Source organism: Oncorhynchus mykiss, chromosome 5 (genome assembly GCF_013265735.2).
Source record: "Oncorhynchus mykiss isolate Arlee chromosome 5, USDA_OmykA_1.1, whole genome shotgun sequence".
Classification (NCBI taxonomy): Eukaryota; Metazoa; Chordata; class Actinopteri; order Salmoniformes; family Salmonidae; genus Oncorhynchus; species Oncorhynchus mykiss.
In genome coordinates, this window is record NC_048569.1 from 67,801,758 (window position 1) to 67,821,382 (window position 19,625).

Here is a 19,625-nt window from a genome sequence, read left to right on the forward strand (position 1 = left end):
GTTTGAGTGTGTCAAGAACTTCAACGGTTTCATGTGTGTCTCCAGAATGGTCCACCATCCATAGGACATCCAGCCAACTTGACACATCTATGGGAACCATTGTAGTCAACATGGGCCAGTATCCCTTTGGAACGCTTCGAAACCTTGTAGAGTCCATGTTCCTAATCTTTTGTACACTCGATGTATACGCCAAAGAAATAGCGTTTCATTGAAAGCTTTTATTTTGAAGGGGAACAGCGGAAGTCAATGTTTTTTTTATTATGCCTCTATATTTTTTCGGTAATTCCAAAATAATCCAACAAAGATACTGTATATAACGACGAGAGAGTCTTGTGTGGTCATCCCAAAGTCTTATTGGTTTGCTTATTGTGGACAGTATTTTGACGGGAGTAAACTCTCTCGCTTCGCCTCATCCTCTCTTTTTATTTTGCACCTCTAGCCGGACCTCTAGCCCAAGGTCCGGCGCGCTATCGACTGTGTCGCAAAAGCATGCTCGTGCGGCAGGGTCGATTTCCGCGTTTATAAACCCAGGGTCGTTACACTACTCCAGGGTCGTTACACTACTCTACGTCTTACAGGAACGCGCTCACCGGCCAAGCACACGCACTGTCGTGGATGCAAGTCCCGATCCCACTTCTGACACCAATGTAATGAAACCGGCAGGGAGCAGGTCACGAACCCTCGACCTTCTAGCCCGAGGTCCGGCGCGCTGTCGACTGTGCCGCAAAAGCATTCGTGCGGCAGAGTCGATTTCTGCGCTTATAAACCCAGGGTCGTTACAATATTTAACCTTCATTTAACTAGGCAACTCAGTTAAGAACAAATTATTATTTACAATTACGGCCTACCCCGGCCAAAACTGTTCTTATTATACCTCAGTGAATCCAACTCATCCAACAGCCATTGAGTTTCTAATACTGTACTGTCTTTGACTCAGCTGCTCAACCTTTTCCGGGTCAAGGTTTTCACGTACTACCAAACTAAGAGTCCATATTGAAATCCGGGTGCATCGTTGGATAAAATAGCGAAAAGTGAATTATATCGAGCATTACTAATTCCTATTTCAGATAAAGCTACATCAATTAACAATTCAATATACATCGCTTTTTACAACGTTTATAATTCTGAAGAATGACTTTTACAATTAAATATTCACATTTGAACCGGAAATGATCGTTTTACCCAGAAAGGCTTATGAAATGCTTGGCTCCTAAATTTAGTTTTCTATCGGCAATTTATAAATACATTGCGAGCTAGCTAGCTAACATTATTGGCATGACTAACAAGCTGGTTAGACAAAGTTAGTGGCACTAACAACATATGAACAATGTCACGCTTTAAAAGAGGTGCCAAAGTGGATTCTAGAGCAGGATTTAGATCAGAAAAAGAGGAACCGGGTGCGGTCCCTTATGGATTGTTGAAAACCGCCAGAAAAAGCGGGCAGCTCAATTTGTCTGGGCGAGGGCTGACTGAAGGTAACTGTCAGGGAAGAAAGACTCTGCCTATTTATCATGATGACACATCATGAGATGGGTATGGTGTTGATTGGTTGGTTGATTGATTGATGACAACTTGAATGAATGCATGTAACGTTATGCTAATGCTAACCATTTTACCACTATTCTGCACTTAGTCCCACAAAGTGTCTGGAGGCTGAACTTAGACACACCTGAGGAGGCCAAACAGAACTTGTCCTTTGGAGCAGATGATCGCTGGTGGGACCAGACAGATCTGACCAAGCTGCTTCTCTCTTCAAACAAGCTGGAAGCTCTGTCAGAGGATGTCAAGCTGTTGCCAGCCCTTACTGTTTTGGATGTGGGTATTGTTTTTTTCTGCCGTGTTTTGTGTTGCCTGATTTAAGAAGTGATCGACTAGGCCCTTTCAAAACTTGAATGGAAGGTCTATGCTCCCAAGATTTATGGGAGAAACTACTTTGACAAGTTTGATGTTTACGATGACCCTCTGACATTCTGTCTTGTCTTTCCACTTTCCCAAGGTCCATGATAATCAGCTTACCTCATTACCCATATCTATTGGAGAGTTGCAACATCTTCAGAAACTCAGTCTGAGGTATGTGAGGATTTTGTCAACTAAAGTTACTCAACAAATGAGAAATGCACACCAGGAATCACTTCCATTATAAAGAAAGAAGAGGTCTCTTTCCTCTATACTGACTTTCTGCTAAAATGCTGTCCGTTAACTGGGTGGGTATAATTTGTGGAACATTCCAACAGGAATCTGTTCCAATAACTTCGTAAAGTACAAGGTTGCTAACAAACAATGCATACAAAGTAACATGATCAATTCACCTAGCGAACTAGCTGCCTAATAGGCATCAACTCACCACGTAGCTTATTCTTAATGTTTATCCATAGGTTACCAGAGTGAGGACAGACATTTTTCAGAATAAACATGGTGAGTGAAAAACTTAATTAAATAGCCCACTCCCTACCCTGTATCTTATTCTGCCGCTATACATTTTATTTGTCACATGCTCCGAGTACAACAGGTGTAGACCTTACAGTGAAATGCTTACTTACAAGCCCTTAACCAACAGTGCAGTTTTACGAAAATACCCCCCCAATTTGTATTTACAGTGCCTTGCAAAAGTATTCGGCCCCCTTGAACTTTGCGACCTTTTGCCACATTTCAGGCTTCAAACATAAAGATATAAAACTATTTTTTTGTGAAGAATCAACAACAAGTGGGACACAATCATGAAGTGGAACGACATTTATTGGATATTTCAAACTTTTTTAACAAATCAAAAACTGAAAAATTGGGCGTGCAAAATTATTCAGCCCCCTTAAGTTAATACTTTGTAGCGCCACCTTTTGCTGCGATTGCAGCTGTAAGTCGCTTGGGGTATGTCTCTATCAGTTTTGCACATCGTTTTTGCTCCTCCTTGCAAAACAGCTCAAGCTCAGTGAGGTTGGATGGAGAGCATTTGTGAACAGCAGTTTTCAGTTCTTTTCACAGATTCTCGATTGGATTCAGGTCTGGACTTTGACTTGGCCATTCTAACACCTGGATATGTTTATTTTTGAACCATTCCATTGTAGATTTTGCTTTATGTTTTGGATCATTGTCTTGTTGGAAGACAAATCTCCGTCCCAGTCTATAAAAATACAGTTTTATATCTTTATGTTTGAAGCCTGAAATGTGGCAAAAGGTTGCAAAGTTCAAGGGGGCCGAATACTTTCGCAAGGCACTGTATTTTTTATTAAGAGATAAGAATAGCAAATAATTAAAGAGCAGCAGTAAATAACAATAGCGAGGCTATATACATGGGATACCGGTATGGAGTCAATGTGCGGGGGCACCGGTGTCGAGGTGATATGTACATGTAGGTAGAGTTATTAAAGTGACTATGCATAGATAGTAACTGAGAGTAGCAGCATAGAAGGGGGGCAATGCAAATAGTCTGGGTAGCCATTTGATTAGCTGTTCATGAGTCTTATGGCTTGGGTGTAGAAGCTGTTTAGAAGCCTCTTGGACCTAGACTTGGCACTCCGGTACCGCTTGCTGTGCGGTAGCAGAGAGAACAGTCTACGACTAGGGTGGCTGGAGTCTTTGACAGTTTTTAGTGCCTTCCTCTGACACCACCTGGTATAGAGGTCCTGGAAGGCAGGAAGCTTAGCCCCGGTGATGTACTGGGCCGTGCACACTACCCTTTGTAGTGCCTTGCGTTTGGAGGCCGAGCAGTTGCCATACCAGGCAGTGATGCAACCGATGGTGCAGCTGTAAAACCTTTTGAGGATCTGAGGACCCATGCCAAATATTTTCAGTCTCGTGAAGAGGGCACGACAGCCTATCCCCCTTCAGGTCTGTCTAGGTGTGCTTGGACTATGTTCGTTTGTTGGTGATGTGGACGGCAAGGAACTTGAAGCTCTCAACCTGCTCCACTACAGCCGCATTGATGAGAATGGGGACGTGCTCAGTCCTCCTTTTCCTGTAGTCCACATTCATCTCCTTTGACTTGCTCACATTTAGAGAGAGTTTGTTGTCCTTGCACCACACGGTCAGGTCTCTGATCTCCTCCCTACCACTGTTGTGTCATCAGCAAACTTAATGATGGTGTTGTGCCTGGCCGTGCAGTCATGAGTGAACAGGGAGTACAGGAGGGGACTGAGCACGCACCCCTGAGGGGGCCCCTGTGTTCAGGATCAGCGTGGTGGATGTGTTGTTACCTACCCTTACCACCTGGGGACGTCCCATCAGGAAGTCCAGGATCCAGTTTCAGAGGGAGGGGTTTAGTGCTGGAGTCCTTAGCTTAGTGATGAGCTTTGAGGGCACACATTTTTTTTTAATGCGTTATTTGTTAGCAACCTTGTTATTTACAATGTTTTTGGAATAGATTCCTGTTGGAATGTTCCACAAATTATACCCACACCCATTACCTCTCTGTTGCAGTCACAATAAACTGAAAGAGTTTCCGGAGGAGATATGGAGTCTGAAGAACCTCACCTGTCTCCAGCTGCAGCAGAATCTACTGGAGCACCTGCCAGAGGGAGTGGGATTGCTCACTAACCTGGATGATATCGTAAGTTCAGAACTTGCAATGAAACACTACTAAAATGTGTCAGTGTAACAAAGTGATTATCTTAGATTAACTCTTTGGATGATCTCGCTGACTTGTTTTTGTATTGTTGGTGGAAGGATCTTTCCAACAACCAGCTAACTGACGTCCCTGACAGTCTGGGCAACTTGAACCATCTGGTGAAGCTGAACCTCTCCCACAACAAGCTGAAGAGCCTCCCCTCAGGAATCAGTGTCATGAAAAGTAAGATGGAAATGGCAGCATATGTTTTGGTTTGTGTGTTGTTTAGTTTTTGTATGTACTGCCTACCCTTTAGAAATGGATGCATCCACTGTTATATTGTTGACATGAACATGGCTGAAGCATAACATCCTGTATGAACGCCTCCACAGATTTGAGACTGCTGGACTGCACACACAATCAGCTTGAGAGCATACCTCCTGTCTTGTCTCAAATGGCGTCTTTAGAGCAGCTCTATCTGAGACACAACAAACTGCGCTTTCTTCCTGAACTGCCCTCCTCAAGGCTCAAGGTAAGGACACTGATGATTTCCTTTGAGAAGGAATGTTTGAGTCTCAATGAGATCACCTGTATGAATGAATTGTAAACAAGTGCCCTATGCAAACTCTGACAGCTTTCTATCACATGTCTGGTAGGAGCTGCATGTTGGTAATAACCAGATTGAGGTGCTGGAGGCAGAGCACCTGAAACACCTGAGCACTCTGAGTGTATTGGAGCTGAGGGACAACAAGGTGAAGACTCTCCCTGAGGAAATCAAACTACTCCAAGGCCTGGAGCGCCTAGACCTAGTCAACAATGACATCAGCAGGTAGGTTTGCCTGATCAGATCTCCCCTGGTCTCTCCTCAGTGGTTAATGTACTTGGTCCACCTCACAGGTCGTGTGCTGTTATTCTTAACTCATTTGTTTATTATTTAGTTGATTTAGCCTCTTTCATCAGTGCATATAACATATTTATACACAGCACAAATATAAACCAATTAAATAAGAACAAAGCTCACAAGTGAAAACACCCCAAAATGTCCTGTGTAGTGTTTAGCTGCCTGGATATCTTATGGCTGTGCTACTGCATTTCTCCCTTGTATGCGTGAGCCAGTCTGCCAGCTGCCCTTGCCCTCCTGCCCAAGCTGAAGATCCTGACTCTAGAGGGCAACCCTCTGAGAGGCATCCGCCGAGACCTCTTGACTGTGAGTGAGTTAGGACGACAACCTTCTGGAAGCTACTACAGTTTCACCACTTCAGTAGAACTCAATGAACCTCACTGTAGAGTTGCAATGTAGCCATTTTTATTTTTTACCTTTTATTTATTTTATTTAACTAGGCAAGTCAGTTCTGTGAAAGGATATGACTTTTGTGTCCTTCACAGAAAGGAACCAATGAATTGCTGAAGTACTTGAGGGGTCGAATAAAAGGTACAAGGATGTTTGTCTTTCTCTGTCTATGCAGAAGGTTCTCGTATTCAGTGAATAGACCCTTTTATTTACTTTGCAAGGTTTTGTGGAAAGGCCGCTGTTGATTTACCAGACTGTCTCATATCATTGGACTGACATTTTCATTTGGATCTGTAGAGGATTCAGATGGCAAAGGAGATGAGCCTGACACTGCCATGACTCTGCCCAGTCAGGCGAAGATCAACGTGCACACCATTAAAACACGGAAGACATTGGACTACAGGTGTGTGTGTCAACTATTATTTTTGTGCCGTGTTTGAAGCTCAGTTAAGACATTCTGGGAAAGTTAAAAACTCAAACGTTCTACCACAAAATGATATTGTGTTGCCACAGCATGAGGGTAGTTGTGATGTAGTGAAGTGTTGTCAGTAAACTGTTGCTTTGTGTGTGACCCTGGTTCCAGTGAGAAGCAGATGGCATGTGTTCCTGATGATGTGTTTGATGCTGTGGGAAGTGAGCCTGTTGCCAGTGTCAACTTCAGCAAGAACCAGCTGGCTGCAGTACCTCCCAGGTACCTTGCTTGTAATCAGTGACTTCACACCACAGTCTGGGCCTATGGAGGAAAAACCCTCAGTGTGAGAAGAATCACACCACTCCTAAAAGTCACCACAAAGCCATTGATAGAGAATGTCAGATACAGTAGGACTGTTGTGGTGATAATGTTGGGTGAGTTTGAATGAGTCTCTGCTTGGTCCTCAGGGTTGTGGAGTTGAAGGACTCTGTTTCTGACATCAACCTGGGGTTTAACAAGCTGACCAGCCTCCCCTTGGAGTTTTGCATGCTGCAGCAGCTGGCACACATAGACCTCAGGTACATAAACTGACAATCAGCCTCCACAGCACATCTGTCAGCTCTACAGCTCAAATATCTGAAGGCCTTGTCTTTCCAAATAAAAGTAGCGTTTGTGTTGCGGAGGTCAGTGAAACGAGAGGCTCAACCTTTTTTAGACTCCGAGGTGTTTCTGGTGGGAGCATTGTTTTAACCCGGTCTAAAATTGGTACATTTGCTTAAGATGGTACATCGGTGCATGTGAGACATTTGTAATATGCAGTTTTTATTTTGGCTTTTCCCTCAGAAACAATCTTTTGACATCTCTACCAATGGAAATTGAGGCCCTAATGAAACTGCGGAGCATCACACTGTCATTCAACAGGTAAGCACTCTGGTCTTAAAGGAATGTAGTCATCGTGCTGTACACAGATGATTGGTAGAAACGGATTCAAATTCATGTCATATTTTGACAGGTTTAAGTTGTTCCCAGAGGTGCTGTACCGGGTTCCTAGCCTGGAGACCATTCTTATCAGTAATAACCAAGTGGGAGCCATTAACCCACTGCAGCTCAAAGCTCTGGACAAGCTGTCCACTCTGGACCTGCAGAACAATGACATCATGCAGGTGCCACCTGAACTGGGCAACTGTACGAGCCTGAGGTAGGGACCGGGATGTGACACTGTGTTTAGGGGACAATATATGATGTGACGAAGATATAACTGGACAGGATTTCAAAAAGCGTGGTCATATCTGGTTTTATTTAGATAGGGGTGGAAGCTGCAGGAACTGTGCTATTTGTGTCAGGTATGGTGTTGAATAGCAATCAGCAAAGGTATATGCGCTAGGGCATCCAACTCAGTGATCCATATAGTTGTGATTTTGCGCCGAGCTGTTGTTGTATAGAGGGAAGTATGTGTTTGTATATCAATATTTGAAGCTGGTCTCACTAATTCTCTCGTCTTTCATTTAGAGCCCTCATGCTGGATGGAAATCCTTTCCGCAACCCCAGAGCAGCCATTGTATCCAGAGGAACTGATGCTGTCCTGGAGTACCTACGAAGCAGGATCCCTACATAGTCAACTGCATTAAAGCCAAATGAGACACAACACACACAACTACAACATCAAATGAGAAAGTACAATTTTATGATTAATCAGTGTTTGTTTTTGGCTTGAAACTAACTGCCATTATTCTGTAAAAGTGTTCATGACATTCGAGCCTAATGATTTGAAGTGTACTTTCTCTTGTTTGATATAAGATATAAAGTTTGAATGATTACTACTGGGAGACTGCTGTAACAATGTTTACAAGATCTTCTACCAATGGCAATATTTGAATTGCATTCCAAGCTGAAAAGCCTGTCTTAGTGTGGGTTATTTTTCTCAATATATGGAAAAACAATAGCAATTCCACTAAGCTTATTCTTTAGGAAAGTTTTGCATTCAATGTTTAACATAATGTCTGGCAATTGCAAGATAATCTGACACTTCTACTGATTTGGCCTTGGCCTGTTTGATACTCTGATCCAAACGAGACATTTTAAAATGTTATATCATTCTCAATAATTCATTTGTAATGACATTGAGATAGTGTAACAACATATCTAATAGCCTGAAAAAAAAACATCTGTTCTTCAGTTGCTTTTGATGTGAAACAGAAGAACTTGCATGCACTCTGTCATTGTATTCATGAAAACTGAGTAAGACAATTGAACCATGTCTGTTTCAATGACTCCAACCACAATAATGATTGAATTCCAACCACATTAAATGTGTACAAGGCAGATGTGTTTGGTGCTTTGATCCTTTGTTATAGTCTTTAATAAATTCACAGTATGGTACTGTTTAGAAAAATAATATTTTTATGTGGCAAAACACCACCTAGTCATGGAAAGTCAAGTGTGATAGATGGCAGTAAGATACCAGACTTACCATGAAATATTCCATTTTAGTCATTTAGCAGATGCTGTTATCAAGAGTGACAAATTAACTTCCTAATTTAGGGGAAGAAAATACTGGTTTTGATGGGATTGTATAAAGACCACAGAGGACCATGAAAAATAACAAGTGACATTTTTATTATTTGTACAATATACTTTTATACATTATTCAAAACACTTCTTAAATACTGAAAAATTGTACTTCCAAAGCCGAAAATGGCTCTGTATTTGCTGCACAGCATTTTTCGTTCAATTTTATAATATTTTTTTAATAAAAATGTATCTTAAATATGTACAGATAGCATCTGTGAAATGCAATCTAAACACACAATATATACTTTACCAATTACATTTCTTTGTGTTAATACAGAAATAAAACTGGAAGGATTAAACTTGCATGTGCAAATAAATAGTATAATAAATTCACTAAATTTGTCCAACTAAACAGAATAATTCTCTTTCAATAGTTAAAATTACTTTTTGCACAAAAAATGAAGCAGCATTCAAGTCCAGTGAGTCTTCATACTGCAGAAGCTTGGAGTACATTCACAATCTATGAATAAATTATCTCAATGTGTTTTCATTCACAATTATTTACATCAATACTGCAATTTGACTGAATATTACCATATATTCACTTTTTTATATTTAATTGTATTTTAAACACATACAAAAATGACTATTTTTATATTCATATACATATATATAATATTTGTATAACACAAATTCACAATTACTGTAGAAATACATTTGATAGTAGAGCTTTTCTTCAAGTCGTAAGATCTTCATCCATACTCTTTCATTGTCCTTATAAAATCTCGCAAATTGAGCAAAGCTATATATTTGAGCAAAGGTATATCAATATATTCCGAATAATTACCTGAAAACATTTAGTAAAAATAATTATATTATCAAACTTTCTGGAACAATATCTTGAATATTTGAACTCATAATTGACTGGATACCGAAGTACCACTTACCAGCTTAGCTTGGCACAAATTCAACCAGGGTCCTTCCATAGAGTTATAGGTGCTTAGTTTTTCTCAAGAATGTCACATTTGATGCTACATTAGACAAAAATGTTATGAAAAATTGTCAGGGCTCATAAGGAATATGTTTTTGATTGGGATAAAATGGCACCAATTTTCACAATATAATAATCTCATTGGTTTGCAAAAAGAGAGAAATCTCTTTATAAGAGAGACCCTAAAATCTATTTCAAAACACAATGCATCCCAAAAACATATTCAAAGACCATGCTGTAACATCAGAGCTTAAAATGAACATCCATCCAGAAATGTAACAGGGTGAAATGCTTATTCTGGGCAGTGGCATTGTTGAAAAAAAAAACATCATAGTTCTCTCATTAATACTTCTCCAATGATGCGTACTCATAATAAACTGAGCTTGAAATGTTCTAAAAAGTCATTGGTGTTCCACAGAGTGGTGCTGAAAAGCTAAGCAATATTACTCACACCACTTCAAATCAGTGCGAACAAAACCACTCAAATGTTTTTTATAGAAACACAGACAAACAGATGAGAAACGATGTTACAATTGTGCTTAAGTGCACAAACAATGGATTTTTCTGTAAATGAATGTGGGGCTATGTATACATTACATACTCCTTGGCACAATTATGGGAAACCACAGAATATAGCCAGCAGATGGCCCTCTAGGGTAGTCTTGTCACGTTGGGATAGAATATTGCTTCTACTTCAATTATGCTCATGTGTGTAAACATATACATATACATGATTGAGCATTGAGCACCTACAAACATTCTAGTTCACAGAATGCAGTGACTGGTTGGGTACAGTGAGCGACATAGTTTTAAAACAATTAAATCAACCGGTGGGAAAAGCTATAATAAAAAATAAAAAAGCATTTTATAAGTTGGCCCTGTATTAAGGTTGGAGACAAGTGCGATTTCTTTCTTCTGTAACAAACAATTATAATATTTTCAGTACCATTCCCCTCTCTACTGTTCATGTCTTTATTGTAAATGAAAATATTTACACAAGGCATATACAAAGTTGAGGCAGTGTTTATGGTGAATGTAATTTCTAAAGAGCTAGTGTGTTTTCATGCTCTGAGAGTAAAATGAGAAGCTCCAATGAAAAAGGTACAAAATAAAAGGCAATATAAATAAGCAAAAACTTCGAAATAAAAACAAAGATCAAATAAATAGAAATAACATGAAATTACTCCAACCTACAGCCTCGGGCTGAATGAGAAAAATGACTTTCATTCACATCAACTCAGAATATACATTTCCTGTTTACACAAAATTCATAGATAGGTTATAAGATATGTATCCTATAGTACATTTGGCACTAGTATTTGCCATTGGTCCAGCAATTGGCAAATGTCTCTGTTCATAGATAAAAATCGGTTGTACACATTTCCACAAACCGTTTGGGCAAGAAGCAATGGTGTTATAAAAAATATTTAAATTGTGCTCTCCCTCAAGATTACCAAGTCCACAGGTTTCTGGAAATTCTTCAGAAGAGAGACAGCAGTTTCATGTTCCATGTGTAAAAAACTATGTCCATTGCCCTGCAATGCAAAAATGAAGCAGAAGGTGAACAGAGTGAAGGGGGTGAGGAGGGGCAGGGAGGGGCAGCACGGAGAGGACTGGAAACAGTCCTAGCTCAGGAGATAGAAACACAACACTGTCAAGGAAAAGAGGAGAGGAAGAGCAGAGAGATGCACACAGGAAGAGAAGGAGGTCATGCTGTAAAGGAGAGAAGGAGGAGAGAAGCTGGTCTTTAGAGGTCTGTCCTTCAGCTAACACTTGTATCTGTGGAGAGAGTAGAGAAGTGCCTGCTTCTGCAGGCTACGGGTGGGCGAGGAGCAAGGGGCGAGGGGAAAGGGGCAAGGGCTTCTACTAGCACACATTTAAAGCGACACAGATATAACAGACATGCCAATAACTGTAGAGACTATTGCAATCCAATTAAGTTGTATTGGCGCAGAGGGCCTGGCTTGTTCATGTAGGCTTCACTGACATGGGTTTGGATTTATGACTGACAAATAGAGCCTGAACAGTAGCTTCACATGGACCAGGGATCTGACAATCTACAGGGGTACAGTGCCCTCTCTGCACTATGGTAAACACTTACTTTGACAGCTTCATCCCTATGTACTGTATGTGTGATGGTGATTACCCTTTTAGAGTAACAGCCCTCTACCTAAGCTAAATACACCACCACATCATAGTGTGCAATTTGTTTCTTATCACATTGGGTAGAAGAACTCTGATGCTCATCCTAAAATGTTTACTCCTAAAGTATTTTTCGAGAAGAGATTGGAGGATCTGATAATACTGAAATAGAGGAAGAGACCAGATTCAATCTTTGCTGCAAAGTTGGAAAGATGGAGAGGACAGTTGAGAAAAAATAGCAGAAAATGCTCCAGGGGTTTCAAGGTTATCAAAAAAGTTGGGATCATTACATTGCTGGTCGATACTATATATAAAACATCACATTAGGAATCCTATATATCAGTAAAGTTACTTACTTGTATGTTATCCACTTACATTTTTCAGTCTGCTTCTATGGGCCTTTATTAGGATACATACAGTATAAGCACTATTAGTGGAAGACCTGACTGAGGGACAAGTAAAGCATGTTGGAGGTTTGACAGAGGTCAAAACAGAGGACCATGCTCACTTGGTAGACACATGTACGTCCAGCACAAAATGCCACATGCAAAGCCTCTACTGGCAATGTGGCGGAAGGAGGATGCGCTCTCACAGACTCAGAGGACAATGATGATCGATGCAGTGATGAACAACATGGTTACCTTCAGTATTTTGTCCCCAGGCAGAAGCAGGTTGGAGGCCGGTCCATCAGGCTGTACCCTAGTAACAAAGATACCCTATAAGTCAAAAGTGATATGAGGTTAGGAACCACATGGTGAAGATGGTTTAGAATCTTTGCCTTTCAAACTGGGTGTTTGGCGCTTTTTTTGTGTTTCCTCGAACTCAAGTTCTGTGCATGATTTTGATGATGTCATTGTCAACATTAACTTTATAGGTTTAGCTGGACTATCGTAAGGATCTGTCTCAAGATCAAAAATGGAAGTGTTCTGAGTGTGCTCTGTTTGTTAAACTCAAGAACTACATGTACTTAAATGGCATTTACATCGAACTTTAATGAAAAGATATCAACAGTACTAAAACAGATACGATAAAAATATAGATATTTGTCCAGCTATTTACAAAGTTATGGACACTGTGGAGGAGTTTTTTTTACATTTCATGTTTCCAAAAAAATGTCTAATCAAGGCAGAGATTATAAATATACCAATCTTTGCATGCGTTTAAACCATATGAAGATGATCATAATACCATATGAAGATGCTTATTCAACACAGTTACACAGTTAATCCTCACTTGAAGCCCGAATAACGTTACTAACATCTAATGACTCATGTATTACATCAGGGACTCCTTGAGGCATCACAGGAAAGCAGGCCCTCAGAAGATTCCCTCTGTAATCAGCATGCACCACCTTTCAGTGGGGTGCTAAGATGGGGGATGATATGCATACAAAAATATACAACACATTCAATGGCTATAACAAGGTGTACAAAATTTTATTTGAATTCTATTTCCATGGCTTACAATACTTTCCACCCTGCAAATATAATGTCAAGGAGAAGAAACTAGGGACTGGATTCGCGGAAGATCCACGTTATGCTCAATTGATATTTAAAGGCAATGTTCCCGCCACTACATTCACGGTAAACGCTGCATGTCATCTAAATCGGAAGTTACCTTTACATTTTTACGTGGATCTTCCACGATACTTCTGTGATAAGGATTTAATCCAGCCCTAGGCTTTGATGTTTCAAAACGACAAGGGAAAAACAACAACAACATTTTAACTGATTTAGAAATTGTTTAAATGCAAAGCTATGGACATTTTTTCTCACTGCATCCTTTCTTTGTGGTTACCATGGTAACAAGACAGTATTGAACTATTGGGCATTTGCCAACCTTACGTCTACATTATGATTCATTGCCACAAAAATGTGGAGTCTCTTCTTGATTCTTGCTCATTATTGGCATATAATAAAAAGGTTCAAAGTTAACCAAGTAAACTGCAGCACTGTAGTAGCACCTGTTACCATGGAAACTCTGAAGCGAGACATACAGTGCTGTGCAGTGGTTATTCAAACAGCTTAAGGAACAGCCTACAGCAGAGAAAAATGGAACATGTTCCTATGGCACAGGCTGCACAGTATCAGACCCCCACAGAGAACATTTAGCTGCTTTAATCTTACCATGTCAGAAGGCTTGAAGGGGTTCCCTTGGCCACTGATTCCTCCTGAGATGCTGAACCCTAAGCCTGGATTCTTCTCTATCCGCACACAGAACTGCCAAATGACACAAAAACTTCATATTGCCAAAAATATAAATTTGATATTGTATTACGATACAATTACGTGGTGCAAATCTCTCCTCTCTATATACCGGTAGCCAGAATATAGGCTTCTCAGAGATCTGTTGTCGACCAGATTGAGAGAGGGAAAGGAAGAGAGAGAGAAGGAGAGTGAAAGGATGCCTAAGAGGAAGAGGGTGAGAGAGAAGTACAAAGAGACAAACACAGATGGAGGGACAAACACAGAGACAAACAAAGAGATGGAAGTGGAGCGATGGAGTGATGGCCAACCTGCTCCTGGAAGCCGTCCATGCTTTTCTGGCCTTTGGTCTGGATGAGACAGCGTGCGCTCTGGGGCCGGGGACTGGTGGTGGTGGCCATGGGCAGAGGAGACTGGTACTGTTGAATGGAGATCTTGTTGATGGCGCCCTCGTACTGCTGGTCCCGCACCGAGCGGTGTGGGGGTGTGGCCGACGCGGATGTCACTATCATTGTCTGTGATTGGTGGGGGTGATGGCCGCCTGCCTGTGGGTAATTCAACCCGTTAGGCAAAGAGTCAGGAAGCTGCAAAGATGCAAACGTCACGTCTTACAAAATGGCGGATAACAGACAGATGAGGTGCAGCATGCTTCAGCCCCTATCTCTGTTAGTTTGGTTTTCTTCAAGCCTGAATGACCATATAGAGGCTTTCCTGCAAACCCTATCATCCTACATGATACTCTTAGAAAAAAAGTGCTATTTAAAACCTAAAAGGGTTCTTCGGCTGTCCCCATAGCAGAACCCTTTTTGGTTCCATGTAGAACCCTTTCCAAGGTAGTTCTACCTGAAACCAAAAAGGGTTCTAACTGGAACCAAAAAGGGTTCTCCTATGGGGACAGCCGAAGAACCCTTCTGGAACCCTTTTATCTAAGAGTGTACAAGTAATAAAACAGGATACACAACCCACAGTTTTCTCTGTGCATTAATATTTCATAGGAAGTCCTTGGTCTACCTTTCTCATTATTGTTGCACAGACACTGATGGCTAGATTGTGACCACAATTAAATGACAGCCAAACTAACTGAAAAACAGAGGTTGCCAGGGAGACCAAGCAAGAATGGAGCGCTGCTGGAATGATTCATGGTGCTTAGCAATTACTCCTGACATTTAACAACATTGACATAGCAATCACAGCTAAATAAAGGAGCCCATCTTAAAAGAACAGGTGGAGTAACCTTAAGAAGTACAACAGAGACAAGACAAGGGACCCTTTATGAAGCATTATGTGGTTATACTGTATGTCCTTGTAATGTCACCTTTATTTAAAACAATGCATGTATTGGGGGTGTATTACGGTTTGACGTTAAATGTACTGGTATGTCATAAATAAATACATGAATGAGCTACAAGCTCAATGTTTCAGTCAGCAAGCTGGATGATAATGAGCACTATATCATCAGCATAGTTTAGGCTCAAACAGTGACATTACACCACATATCTAACACTCCAAACAGGCCTCTCTCTCTGGGTCCTTTGTCAGTGTAAAGCACAAACCTTTTTCATGATGTTTTCTGGGGGCACGTCTCTCCTGCCCAGTGAGTAGGGGGCCCACTGAGTGGTGGGAGAGACCACCTCCTGGCCGTTGTCTAATATATTGCTCTGTTGAGAAGGGGTCTGGAGAGAGAATAGGGTAAAGGAACAGGGTTCAGAGTATCATTACGGCTATGGGGTTAACCTGCGTTTTCTGCCAAAAGGACTACAGTTTTACCAGAGATAAAGATGAATTGATTTACAGTGTTAATTATAAGGTTATAATCATTGATAATAATATTACTATTGACGGAGTACTGCAGCTAGTAAACCAGTGGGTGTCCTTGGATCAATCATGACCTTAACTTCTTTATAATAGTAAGCGCAAAGTCCTATGCGTATGAATATATTAGTTGGGTTATTTGCCTCCTGTCATTTTCCCACATACAATACTTTTTTGTTAAGAATAGATTGTAACAGGTTTAGAGATATTCTGAATGATGGGTTTGCTTTCAAAATGCCATATTATCTAGGCACTAAAATACCTTATACGAGAAAGATACAATCTCCGCGTTTTATTACAATGTGCTTGTCTATGTCCTGAAATGCATGGTGTCTATTCACTAGGCTCCATTGGATTGAGGCTACTGAGTGACACCGTAATACTTGTACAGAGGACGGCTGTAACCCGTAGAGCAGAGCAGACACCGTAGCTGACACACATATATTGCAGACATGCAACACACCGCAGACATTTTAAGATTTCAGACAACAGATAAAAGACAGCACTTGGCTTGAAGTTGAAATGGGAGGGATTGCCATGTCCGTCATTTTAAGACTTGTTTCACCATTTGGCTGAGAAATGGTATAATACTCGGCTTCACTATGGATTCTATACTGATACTGTGATACATGAGGCTTAGCCCATCACATGTCATGGTGTATCTGTAGGCTAGTTTCTGTTTGATGTTGAAATATGGACTATAATAAAAATATATATATACGGCCATAGCATTTCAATATTGAAGGCAAGTGATAACAAATATTCACATTCTCCATTGGCAATTGTTTGGTAATATTGTGCTTCTTATGATAAATGTTATTTTTAAGTTTTTATCCTTACAAAACAGTACAAATGCAGTACACACTATCACATGAACGTTAAAGGGTTCAACTGCACTGAGACTGTCTCTGTGTTTTCTGGTTCATACTCACATTGGGTAGAGGTAGCCACTGTGTTGTTTGGTTTTCATGCTTATTCGTGTTATTGTAAAAGTTTATTGTCATGCTTCTGCCGGCATGCGGTGCGGCATAGCCTCCAGAGTACAGCATGCCGAAGTTTACTGTGTTGTGCTTAAGGACAGCGCTCTGATTGGAGGGAAACAACCGCGTGACATGAGTAAATGGGTGAGCCACTGGGTAAACGGGATTGCACCAACACACATTGCGTAGCTGCAACAGATAAAGTGAGCTTGACAAACAGAACAACAACAGTACAGAGTTACTACAGTACCAGAACAAACACATTAAAAACACACTCATGGATACAGTACGATTACGTATACCATACAAGCAACAGTATGTAATTTTCTTTAAGAGATGTATAGCACTGAAGTACTTGCCTATATTATCAAGGGCCGATTTCCCGGACCCAGATTAAGCCTAGTCCTGGAGAGCTTTTTAGTTTAGAACTAGACTTAATCTAGTTAGGGAAACTCATCCAAATTGTTGTAGTACAGACAGATATACTTGTCTTGATAAAGTATGATATCATACTAACAGTAATAGTAGGATGAAAATAAGAGAAAGAAGAGGAGAAAGGAGGTAAGAGGGGAAAACTTACCATGTTTGTGCTTCTTATCACAATCGACATAAGTGATTAACATACATATAGAGAAACATCAAGTGGGTCTGGTGCCACAACTGGCGCACATTGCTAAGCAGTGGACTGAACACGTTCATTAATACTGACAGTCATGCAGTCATGTGGTGTGTCAACAGAAGCGCCCATATAGATGTTACGTGAGCGTGTAATAAACTGTGTTTAAGAAGTTGTCAGACTTACCCGGTCTAATCGTTTGGCCTCTATATGTCTAAGCAGCTGTTGCCTCCAGTCTACTGGCATCTTAGAGGACATATCATCAGGCTTATGCTGCAGCTGCATGGTGCGCATTTTCATCTCATCAGGGCTCTTTATATTCTCAGTGCACGTGCTCAGATTATAATCTGGAGGCATCTTCTCCAACAGTGCAGCCATTGTGGGTCTGGCAGACACAGGCCTGGCCTGGGACGCCCCAAACGTCTCTGTGCTGTAACTCCTGGCCGACAGGGGGCGTCGCTGCGTCAGGCTCTTTGTAGGGTAGCCCATGATAGGCTTCTTGGGCTCCTGGTAGGAGGAGTAGTCTTCCTCGTACCTGCCATTCCTCTTGTTGTACTGTTGGTCCTGCTGGGCCATGCTGGGACTGTTCTGTTGCTCCAGAATGCCTTTGAAGTGCTGCCGGCCGTAGTGGTCCGACATCTGCTGCATCTCCTGGGCCTCCTGAACCCTGCGGAACAGAGCCAGCTCTGTGGAGCTGACCAGGGAGTCAGCCCGCCTCAGGAATCCAGGTCGGGAGCGCTGACTAGGGATGGGGAAGGGTTGCTGCTGCTGGGGCGGCTGGTTCTCCTCGTTGACTGAGGGCTGAGAGTAGGAGAACATCTGGTCCATAGGAGGGTAACCCCGGTAGCCCCTGGGGCTCACCAGCTCTTTGGGCAGGGTCTTCCCTGGCTGGTTGACATACTCAGGGGTGTTGGGGAAGGGCGGAGGGGCCCTCCTCTCCTGCTGCTGATTCCTCATATCCATAGCCACCTGAGGGTTGAAGCTCTGGTCGAAGTGGTAGACCTTCTTGGGGATGGCAGGCTTCTGCTGCTGGCTATTTGTGCCGTAGGCATCATCATCGTCCAGCATGGGGGCAGACTGGCTGCGGGACATGCTCTGTTCCATGGGGGCCGGCATGTCTGGACGGTCAACACTCCCATGGTTCTCTATGCTGGAGCTGTAGCTGTCCACTGGTATGCTGTACACCTTGTAGGAGCCCATGTCTATTTCATCAATGCTCTGGGACTTCTTGAACTTAGCCTTCACCTCCTTCATCATGGGAGAGAGGCGCTCAGAGCTCTTGCTCATCACCATGGCCCCAGAGCTTGGTCTAGTGGGTTTGGATTGAACATGTTGGTACATGCTGGATATGTTGGCCTGCTGGTTGCTGCGCCCCTGACCCTGCCCCGAGTTCCTGGAGTCTAGGTAACCCCATGTCCCTGTGGAGGGGAACGTCCCCGGCAGCTCCCCATGATGCATCTCCTGCTCAAAGTCCTTGCGGTCAGGGTTGGGGCTGTTGCCTGGGGAGCTCAGTTTTGAGGGGAAAGCTGTGCGGTCCTCGAAGGGGCTGGGCGTTCGTGTCCAGTTCTGCCATGGGTTGGGAGGGGGAGGCTGAGGCACTTCATTTTCTGGCGTGGTGCGGACATTATGGAATTGGTGGGAGGGGTGTGGGTGTTGGTGAGGGGCATCCTGCAGCTCCAGGGGGACGCCCACGATGCGCTCCTGCCTCATGAGGGGCCGGCGGCCCCCGTGGGAGGTGGAGGAGCTGCGGGACTTGGAGCCCAGCATGGGGTTACCACTGCTGCTACCACTGGGGATCTCCAGAGGAGCCTCCTCAGACACGAAGCCTGTGTTGTCGTAGTGGGAGGTATCGTTCCACTGGTCAAAGGTGTCACTGAGGGGGCGTCGCTCACCGCGCTGCTGCAGTGTGCTGGAGGGAGGGGTCTCTCTGGGGTCTCTCTGACTCAGTAGCGGCTTGGTTTCGATGGGTTTGGGGAACTGCTGGACCAGCCTGCAGAAAGAGCGTAAGCACAGGTATGACAGCGTATCATTTCATTAAGATGTACAGCACCAATCAAAAGTTTGGACACACATACTCACTCAACGGTTTTTCTTCATTTTTACTATTTTCTACATTGTAGAATAAT

The 19,625-nt window shown here is 42.3% G+C and overlaps 2 protein-coding genes across 17 annotated transcripts in view; one reads left to right on the plus strand and one right to left on the minus strand.

Annotated features, from left to right (window-relative positions):
• Window positions 1-1,071: 1,071 nt before the first annotated feature.
• lrrc40 (leucine rich repeat containing 40) lies at window positions 1,072-8,565 on the plus strand. 2 transcript variants are annotated; one of them, XM_021604011.2, is made up of 15 exons: window positions 1,080-1,475; window positions 1,634-1,815; window positions 1,997-2,070; window positions 4,414-4,543; window positions 4,660-4,783; window positions 4,933-5,072; window positions 5,197-5,369; window positions 5,657-5,747; window positions 5,927-5,972; window positions 6,129-6,234; window positions 6,415-6,522; window positions 6,711-6,821; window positions 7,087-7,164; window positions 7,256-7,441; window positions 7,753-8,565. In XM_021604011.2, exons 1-15 carry the CDS (start codon window positions 1,328-1,330, stop codon window positions 7,856-7,858), a joined length of 1,803 nt encoding a protein of 600 aa, XP_021459686.2. In that variant the 5' UTR covers window positions 1,080-1,327; the 3' UTR covers window positions 7,859-8,565. The 2 variants fall into 2 exon arrangements, with proteins under 2 accessions (XP_036834072.1, XP_021459686.2); XM_036978177.1 differs by lacking the exon at window positions 6,711-6,821 and having other exon boundaries at window positions 1,072-1,475.
• A 272-nt stretch (window positions 8,566-8,837) lies between these two features.
• The window catches only part of lrrc7 (leucine rich repeat containing 7), a 172,955-nt gene continuing 162,167 nt past the window's right edge, over window positions 8,838-19,625 (minus strand). For 4 of the 15 annotated variants that reach the window (XM_036978167.1, XM_036978166.1, XM_036978170.1 and 1 more), the window contains 7 exons: window positions 17,686-19,489; window positions 16,836-16,988; window positions 15,645-15,764; window positions 14,403-14,675; window positions 14,014-14,106; window positions 12,529-12,603; window positions 8,838-11,280 (listed from right to left, as the gene is read on the minus strand). In XM_036978167.1, the coding sequence (XP_036834062.1) occupies window positions 11,173-11,280; window positions 12,529-12,603; window positions 14,014-14,106; window positions 14,403-14,675; window positions 15,645-15,764; window positions 16,836-16,988; window positions 17,686-19,489 (2,626 nt within the window). In that variant the 3' untranslated portion in view covers window positions 8,838-11,172. Of the gene's footprint in view, window positions 12,287-12,461; window positions 13,253-14,013; window positions 14,107-14,402; window positions 14,676-15,644; window positions 15,765-16,835; window positions 16,989-17,685; window positions 19,490-19,625 lie in introns of those variants that run through there. The other 11 variants (XM_036978175.1, XM_036978168.1, XM_036978176.1 and 8 more) reach the window with 9 other exon arrangements.

Coding starts and splice junctions, on each gene's coding strand:
- lrrc40 (XM_021604011.2), top strand. CDS start 1,328: ATGTCACGCTTTAAAAGAGGTGCCAAAGTGGATTCTAGAGCAGGATTT. Junction 5,973..6,128: donor CTTGAGGGGTCGAATAAAAG/GTACAAGGATGT, acceptor TTGGATCTGTAG/AGGATTCAGATGGCAAAGGA. Junction 7,442..7,752: donor GGCAACTGTACGAGCCTGAG/GTAGGGACCGGG, acceptor TCTTTCATTTAG/AGCCCTCATGCTGGATGGAA.